Genomic DNA, 9,443 nt, shown 5'->3' with positions numbered 1-9,443 from the left:
TGTAATAATCTGAACAATAAAGATTTAATTGAAAAAATAAAAAGACTTTGATGAAACAAACAAAAAAAAAATTTCATATGAGACCCAGAATTGATAATTCTGCAATGTTTTAGTTATAGACAAGAGTAGTAAAGTGTATTGCCCACATTAAGAAGAAGAAGAAGAAGGAGAAGAAGAAGAAGAAGAAGAAGAACAACAACAACAACAACAACAACAACAGCAACAACAACAACAAGAACCAAAGAAAGAATGCTATTCATGTAATTCAAATAAGGATTTCTAGCTGTGCCTTGCTGGGAAACTTGATTTTACCTGATATTCTGTCACTTAAAGATGCCCCATCTTAAAACTGATTTCCCCTGTGTCTTGACCAAACTAACAGGATATAAAAGATTAAAAGATTTCAAACAGCCCTCGGGTTTTTAACACTATAAGATAAATAGCTCTCTATTATTGAGTGTTTATAATATGTTAACTCCCACTACAATCCTACAGGGAGGCGCTATAATCATTCTCCTTTTTCAGATAAAGCTATCTGAGATTGTAAGATATTAGATAACCTGGCCAAGATCACATAAGAAGTAAATTATAAAGACAGGACTAGAATGCTTTCTGTTTGATCTCAAGACATTATTTTAATCACGATGTCCATCATGCCAGTGACAATAAATTTTATCCTCAAATTCCTAATTTATAACACTATTCAGTAAGGTAGCTGAGAATACAAAATGAATTACACATAAAGTGACTAAGGCAATATTTAAGCACCTTAACTGCAACATGTGAATTGTTGAATCACTGTGGCTTTGGAAGAAACAGTCAAAGCATTGCTAATTAGTTTGTTTATATTCTTAGGCCAAGAAATAACTCATATTATGTTTGCTCACAGTTTAATGGTTAAAGATGCTTGTATGCCCACTAATGTCGGGGGGGTGAGGGAGGGGCAGAATATGAGGCAGTAGCTGGAATATTTGGTGAGCTCTATTGTTACTCAATATTTACAACCAACAAAATCATGTTTTGATTTCAAGAAAGGGTTATCATGATATAAATCTTAATTTTACCTCAAATATAAGCATAATTATATCAATATTTAAATTAACGGGGAAAATTCAACCAAATTTTCTTTAAGCTTTATATAATCTACTTTAGTTTTATAAAATTTTCACTTTTAAATGGTACTCAAATGACAGATTTTTAAAGAAGTAATTCTGACATTTATATGTCTTTATTTTTACAGCTAGTTGTAAATTACTCAGCTTTTCATGTAATGTAATGAGATTTTATATTCCTGGTGTTAAAATCTGAAAAACTGAACTGATTAAATCAGAGGGGTTTTTTTTTCTGCCTTCTTTTCTTTTTAAGAACCATGTTTTAGTTATAATATGATTCATAATTAGCAAAATGCCACCAGAATCTCCTTTAAAAAATACAGGGTCTAAATGAAGAATACCAATGCAGTCACTTTTTATTTATAATATTAATGATAAACTTTCTATATAACACCCAGTTATACCTGAGAAAATTTTCCTCTTGCCTCTTATTAAAGTTGTAATTCTGGTATTTCCTTCTCTTTTGACTTTTAAGAGCACATTATAAAATTACTAGAGGCCCGGTGTACAAAATATTGTGCAGGGTCTAAATGAAGAATACCAATGCAGTCACTTTTTATTTATAATATTAATGATAAACTTTCTATATAACACCCAGTTATACCTGAGAAAATTTTCCTCTTGCCTCTTATTAAAGTTGTAATTCTGGTATTTCCTTCTCTTTTGACTCTTAAGAGCACATTATAAAATTGCTAGAGGCCCGGTGTACAAAATATTGTGCATTGTGTGTGTGTGTGTGTGTGGGGGGGTGTCCCTCAGCCTGGCATGGGCCCTCTCACAGTCTGAAACCCCTCGCTCCTTACTGCCCGCCTACAGCATAGGTGGGAGAGGCTCCTGCCACCCCGCTGCGCTCGCCAGCCATGAGCCCGGCTTCTGGCTGAGCAACATTCCCCCTGTGGAAGCACACTGATCACCAGGGGGCAGCTCCTGCATTGAGCGTCTGCCCCCTGGTGGTCAGTGCATCTCATAGCAACTGGTCGTTCCACTGTTTGGTCAATTTGCATATTAGGGTTTTATTATTTAGGATGGTTAATATTTTACAAATATGTGATCAACCCAATTAAGAACTTACTTTGCCCACAAATTTTCCTGGCTCATTACATTATATCTGTATATAAGAACCATAACTAAGGAAATGATTTTAATTCTAAAAATTCCTATAAGAATAACTTATTTTTCTGGCAGTGTTCATGAATACTTGCAGATATGCCAAACATAAATCATGAGAATGTGCTATTTATCTGGATATTAGACCCAGAACGGGTTATTTTCAGGATTTAGCAGATGTGAGGCGATGACACAGGTCATATTCCCAGCTAGACTTGGCAATCCTTTGAGTAATAGAAGACAAAACTTGTTAACCTTGACTTCGGCTAGAATGCACCCCTATATTTTATTTTCCTCACTAGCACATAAGCAGGAACAACTTCTGTTGTCTTCTTAAGCCAATGACTATATCTAATTCTAAAGGTAAAAAACCAAAGTAGTAGGTTATATTTAACACCCGTGTTACGTGTAAACTGCCTCTTCGGGGACTTTATAGACAGCGGGGACATCTGACATGATGAAGGTGTTTAGACAGAAAGACATTATACTCATAATTTTATGCAGTCCCTTTGATACTGTTAAATAACCTGGTTATTATTTAACAGAAAAGGAACCAAGGGGAGACTAGATGATATAGGCATGCCATTTATACAGCTTTGCCAGGAAGCTGCAGTTAACATTCTCCAGTTCTGTTCCCCCAGATCAATGGGGAAGGGACTAGACGAAGGCAGTTTAGACCCATGCCCAGTAAGGTCTGGGTGACGTGGGAAGATGCTTATCTGCCAATCACACCTGAGAGCAAGTCAGTGGCTAGAATAGGTGTGGCCACTGCGTGGGTGCAAAATCTGAAATACTTAACTCCTGAGCAAAGAAAGTTCTCTCTCTTGCCCTCTTGCACTCTTGGCCCTCTTGTTCTCTTGGGACTCCTGCTGCAGGGGGCACACTCCCCTATATTCATTGTGAGCCACGTGGGACCCACACAATGGACGAATGGACTGTAATTAGCCTAATGCCACATGGGACTCAGCTCCCCCATGGAACAGAGACTCTTGACACTGGCTTTGCTTTTGGCTCTGCTGGAGCCCCAGCTGCATATTTTCCAAGACTGGTTTAAAGACAATGGGACTTTGGAAACCGAGAAATATAATTCCATGCACATAAAAACCCTTCATTCTCCCATGTGAGACTTAGAAAATTCCTTTTCTAAAGATATCACAAGAACCCCACTCCCACTAGGAATTCCACCCACCCACCCAAACTCTGGCAACACCTTTATGCCTAGATGATCTCTGTTACTATCATGACCAGTTAACCGAGAACTTGTTTCTCCTTATTTTCTGCTTATAGACATATAAGTATAGTCATTATAAGCCCACTTATTTTAGGGGAACTAATTCTAAAATACCTTTTCTAAAATAAGAGATTTTTCAATGTATGCAAAACAAATTCACTTCACTGTTTTAAAAAATCCATTAATTTGCTCTTAATCTACTAATATGAGTTAACAGTCCCAAAATGACATTGTAGATTTGTTTTGAAGAAAGCTATAAAAAGAAACACAAACTTATGTGACTTGCTTTTCTTTTTGTAATCAACTGAGCTTTGTCCATTCAGAGGGATTTTCTTAGTAACCAACTTTCTAACATGCTTTTCATTCTTCATATAGGTAACTCAAAAAATATGTTTACTATGTCTGAACTTAGCTAGCAAGATAGACTCAATATAAGTTTAAGCCTCAGGTGAAGTACGTGAAGTTCCCTCCTTCTTCCCTCTTATTGTTCTCCTATTTCTTCTGGGCTTTCTTCCTCCTCCTTTATTTTGTAAATATAGACCTTTTACTACTCCCAGCCCCCTTGTCTTATGGAAATGTATCCTTCTGCAGCTCTGTAGCCCTGTGTTTTTCCATTGACCCTTTAATTTTTAAAAATTTCCGATTGGAGGACTAAACCTGCCTATTTCACCCCTAAAAACTCCTTTCATGAGTATACCTATAATGTGAAGACTTTATTCTGCAGTCTTAAATATGTAACAATTTTGCAAAATGTTTTGTAAGCAAAGTATATATTCAGAATACCTCAGTACCTGAACTTTGACTGAAGGAAATCTATACTAATAAAAGGGTAATATGCTAATTAGACCAGGAGACCCTTCCCGACAAAGCCTGGTGGCAGGGCCAAGGCAGAGGCAGTTAGTGAGCAGTTAGGAGCCAGTGGTCCCGGATTGCAAGAGGGATGTCTGACTGCCGATTTAGGCTCGATCCCACAGGGATGGGGCCTAAACTTGCAGTTGGACATCCCCCGAAGGGTTCCAGATTGGAGAGGGTGCAGGCTGAGCTGAGGGACACCCCCCATGCACAAATTTTGTGCACTGGGACACTAGTCCTATATAATAAAAGCCTAATATGCAAATTGTTCAACCAGGATTTCGACCGAGAGTTCGACCGCTTGCTATGCCATGTGCTGACCACCAGGGGGTGGTGTGGAACATGGCTTGCATCGGTGACATGGCTCTGGCAGCAGGTGGCCCGGTCCCAACCCATCACCCCACAGACAGCAACCAGCGGTGGCGGCAAAGGGCAGGTCTGCCACCTGGCTCCCAGGTGCTGAGGGAGCCGGGCAGGGGGCCTGGCCCCAATCGAATTGCCTCACAGGCGGGATGGTGGAGCAAGTGAGGGGGTGGTGCCATTTATGGGTTAAATATCAAGAATCAGTGCTGCCAGCCTGGGGGCATGAGCTGGGGCCCGGTCCCCATAGGCCACCCCGAGGGACCTCACCCATGCATGAATTTGTGCACCAGGCCTCTAGTAGAGAAATAACATATACTTTTAAAGTAATTTTATGATAATACTGATGAATATGATATTATTTATCATTTTGTATCTTGGCTGCCAGATACTCAGCTAGCTGCTTTATCTGTAACTCTTACAACAACTCTTCAGTGAAGTTGCTTGAAAGAAGAAAGAGGTTTAGTAGTTACCCAAGATCACATAGCTATGGCATTCTTGAGCTAGGATTGTAATCCAGTGTTTTGTACTTTTCTACTCATGATCTTTCAGCACATGATATTATCTTATCTTATGGACATTTTTTCCCCTCAATATTATACTTTTAAGTCTAGACACCATCATTTTGATGGAAACTAAAAGAGTCTTGCTTTCAGTTAATAAATTATAGATTGGCATGTAAACCAAAATGACATTGGAGAGGCATAGTTAATTCTATATGTTGAAAGCTCATTGAATTTTTTTCCACCTAATAAGATTTAATCTTTTATTTTAAAGCAATTTTATAAAGCATCTTGATACTTAAAATATTTAATCTCTAAGTGGTGACATTTGTTATTAAGAATGTCCAGACTGACATGTGAGCACCAACTTTTGACATCATTTTGTGAATCTAATTTTACAGAAAGCTCTTATTATTCTTTGATTTGTACTTTTACTATCAGTGTATTCATCAAGTCACATTATTTCCCAACAGAGTATTATATATATTTTATTAATTTCAAAGAGGAAGGGATAGGGAGAGATAAGAACATCAATGAAGAGAGAGAATCACCCATCAACTGCCTCCTGCACACCCCTTATTGTGGATCAAGCCCACAATCCGGTCATGTGCCACGACTGGGAATTGAACTGTGACCTCCTGATTTGTAAGTCAATGCTCAACCACTGAGCCACACCAGCTGGCCCCAACAGAGTATTTTAAATTTGGTATCTGTAGTAATACATTTACATGCAATTTTAACTCATTTCTTTCAGCCTGGCAGCTAAAAGGGAAAGAGATGGCAGGACAATAACAAGAGTTTGGAGATAGAAAGTATTTATTATGAGTCCTGTTTGAACACGATGAATAATTATAAAAAGATGTAATTTTATAATGAAATGAATTAAGTCTGACGATTGAGTTCTCCTTTTTCTCATTTGAGACATCTCATCAAAGCAGTGTAACCTTCAATAGCCAACAAAGGGCTATTGCTAACTCAATGATCTCTTTTATTTCTTATGATCCCAACTTTACCCTTCAAGGGAACTAGTCTTGCTGATATGTAAAATTTTGGGGAAATGAAAACAAGAAAGTAAAACTGAATATGGATATTATTTAAGAAAAAAAAAAAGGGATGGCAAATAGCTTCACTTATGCTAGAAGCCTATGATACAAAACCTAGATTTAACACCTAGCCTAATTGCAATTTCAAACTTCTCCAGAAATGCAACATTAATCAACCAGTTGGCATTTTCTGGTCAAATACTAATTAAGTCATATGGGTCCTATCCATTCCCCACAGAAAGAAGAAGCAATCTGCATGATATAACCTTTGCTTGTCCCTTTACCCCAAAAAGATTTCTTGGCTTCAAAGCAATTCTTTCTTTTCTTTTGCTAATAGCTCCCTGCCCCACCCTTCATCCTATAAAAGCATTCCATTTTGTCCAAGCCATCAAGTGCCCTTCTAGTGGCTAGATAAAATACTGCACTATTCATGAATCTTTTAATAGAGCCAATTAGATTTTTTAGTTTACTGGGCTGAATGTTGTTTTTAACAGCATGTAAATCTTGGTATTTTAGAAGGAAAGACCAGACTTCTAAGAAAAATAGGGTTGGAAATCACAACATAATCCCTTTATAAAAATGTGTTTAATTTTTAAATAAATAGACTATAGAAAGGATAAAACTGGGAGCATCTGAGAAAAATATTGACACATAAAATCTCTGTGACATTTTCTGTCAAAGGCAATCTGGAAAAGACATATGGAGTGGTGGCAGATGCTATGTAATCAAAAAGAAAAAAAACAAAGTCTTTATCTACATATTTCAAAGGCATTATTAAGGGTAGAGCACATACATTTCAGGAGAGACAGAAGAGAGAAGTGAGTTCCTGATGGCTGAGAATCCCCCAAATGGTAGTCACTTAAATTCAAAAAGTACTTATTGAATGCTGGACAAACTCTCACTATTGGCTTACATATATAGAAACAACTTTGTGTGTTCTCTACAAGCCAGAAAATAATTAAATATCAGTTATGATGTAATCATTTTCATGGCTTTCTCATTTTCTTAAAGTTATAGTTTCTTTCTTATACTTTTGTTATTTTTTTACATTTGTCATCCATTTTAAATTATAAGAATGAATATTAATGATTTAATTTAATAGCTATTTATAGAGTCTTTAGTCTGTGAAAGTTAATATACCAGGTTCAAGTGTCTATGAGATAGAAAATTCCTCAAAGAAAAAGATGCAGTATAGGTAAAAATAGCAGGTGGTTAGTACAGCAAAAGTTGTATCTTAGTTTGTGCTTCACTTAAAATTTAACTCTGCTCTATTCAGAGTAGACACTTTAAAAGACTTGTTGACTGAGTGAATGAATGGTTCAAACTTATTTATACACATTTTGCCACATTCTCATTAAAAGAACTAGCATGCAACATTTTGTGTATGGCCACAGTGAAATTTTGACTTGTGTTAGTCTTATACATAAGATCAATACATAAATACCTGAAATTTATTCTTTCCAATGAAGAAAAAATTATTCTTCCTATTTTGGTTTCTGCAACTTTAAATTGAACAAACCAGCAATAAATTTGATTCATACTGTTGGTGGCAAAAACAGTATCAGAATGTTACTGGCAATTTGACCTCTAGGTAGCAAACCTTGGTACTTGAGCTCTGGCTCAGAAAAAATTCAGAGCCAAGAATCAAATACCAGCAAAAGTTTATTAAGAAAGTCACAGAGGTAGGCCTGACCAGCATGGCTCAGTGGTTGAGTATTGACCCATGAACCAGGAGGTCAGGGCACATGAACAGGTTGCTACTCAACCCCTGGTAGGAGGCATGTAGGAGGCAATGGATCGATGATTCTGTCTTATCATTGATGTTTCTAACTCTCTCTCCCTCTCCCTTCCTTTCTCTGAAATCAATAAAAATTTTAAAAAATTTAAAAAAATAAAAAGAAAGTCAAAGAGGTAGAAGAAGCAAGACATGGAAATGAGACAGAACAGTGAGCCAGGACAACTGAAATAGAGAAACTGAGATAGATAGCTAACCAAAATGACAGAGCAATTACAGAAGATACAATGGTCACCTCCCTAGAAATAACATCTAGGCCTCAGTTGAATTTCAGCTACAGACCCAGAAAAGCAGCAAAACCAGGTGGGCTATACCAGGACCAGCTGCAATGACTATCGACCCCCTGCCCTGACCGTGACCAATCAGTGAAGACCAAGACCCTGAAGGAGCACACCTAGAAAACTGATGAATATTCTGTTGGAACCCTCCCTGGAGACCTCCCCTAAGGCTCCTGCCTGTGAGAAATATATAGAGCCTCAAGACAAAGGGCCCAGGGGTGCTCTCCCTCTGGGAAGCAGCCCCTGCCGTTCCCTTTCCCATCTTCTTCCCCCACAGGCATACGTATGCTTAATCCTAAAGGACCCCATGAGGCTTGCAACCAGGAAGCCATGGGCAGTGGGCAGTGACAGCTCCTCCCAGGCCAACCTCTGAACCTGATCCCAAGGCCCTCTTTTCTCTGACTTCCCAGGGAGCTAGGGCAGCCAAGCTTAGGCACCCCCGCTGCTTCTTCTATGCTAAGCCCTTCCTTGTTTAACTGTCCCCAGCTTTAATAAACATTCCCTCATAGTCACCTGGACTTCTGTTGTGAACTTTTTCCTTCATGAAGTCAAGAACCCACACACTACTGGCTGGTCCTAGCAGACCCGCCAAGGGTCAGGTTCCCTTTCTGGTCACAAAAAAAGTGAGCCAGCTGGGCTGTGTGAGCTCAGGGAATTAAGTTACAGAGGCAAAAGTAGGGCCCTTAGAGTTTAGGAGAAAGAGAAGAGGCAAGGAAAATACCCTGGGGGAAGGGAAGAGGGAAGGGAATGGGCATGTTCCATGTGCTCCATAGAGACAGCTACACTGGATCCTCTGTCTTGAGGATATTTACCTGAAAGTCTCAGGGGAGAATCCCAATAAAATATTCATCAACTTTCCAGATGTGTTCTTTTGGGTCATGGTCTCTACTGATTGGTTCGCAGCAGGAGAGGGGATCACTAGTCATTGCAGATGGTTCTAATGTCAGCCATGGCATCAACTTGTTCGATTTTACTGCTTTTCTGGGCCTGGAGCTGATATATCACTGAGGCTGACCAGCAATATGCTGGGGGAGGAAAGGTTGCCCTGGAACAAGGTCTTTGTTTTCCCAGTTTTGCCTGTTAGGCACTCGGAGCGTTCAGCCCCGGTGACCTTCTGTAACTGGCCCATAGTTCTTGCTCTTCTCAAGTCTGTCTAGCTGCC

General features: G+C 38.8%; 1 protein-coding gene across 1 annotated transcript in view; it reads right to left on the bottom strand.

Annotated features, from left to right (window-relative positions):
• CRISP1 (cysteine-rich secretory protein 1) overlaps positions 1-9,161 on the bottom strand; it is a 40,046-nt gene extending 30,885 nt beyond the window's left edge. Inside the window, exon 1 of the mRNA XM_005862067.1 lies at positions 9,094-9,161. Within this exon, the coding sequence (XP_005862129.1) occupies positions 9,094-9,161 (68 nt within the window). The remainder of the gene's footprint in view (positions 1-9,093) is intronic.
• Positions 9,162-9,443: the final 282 nt, after the last annotated feature.

The sequence above is a fragment of the Myotis brandtii genome, unplaced genomic scaffold, assembly GCF_000412655.1.
Source record: "Myotis brandtii unplaced genomic scaffold, ASM41265v1 scaffold16, whole genome shotgun sequence".
Taxonomy (NCBI): domain Eukaryota; kingdom Metazoa; phylum Chordata; class Mammalia; order Chiroptera; family Vespertilionidae; genus Myotis; species Myotis brandtii.
The sequence above is the reverse complement of the archived record's forward strand: the minus strand, read 5'-3'. Positions and strand labels throughout refer to the sequence as shown.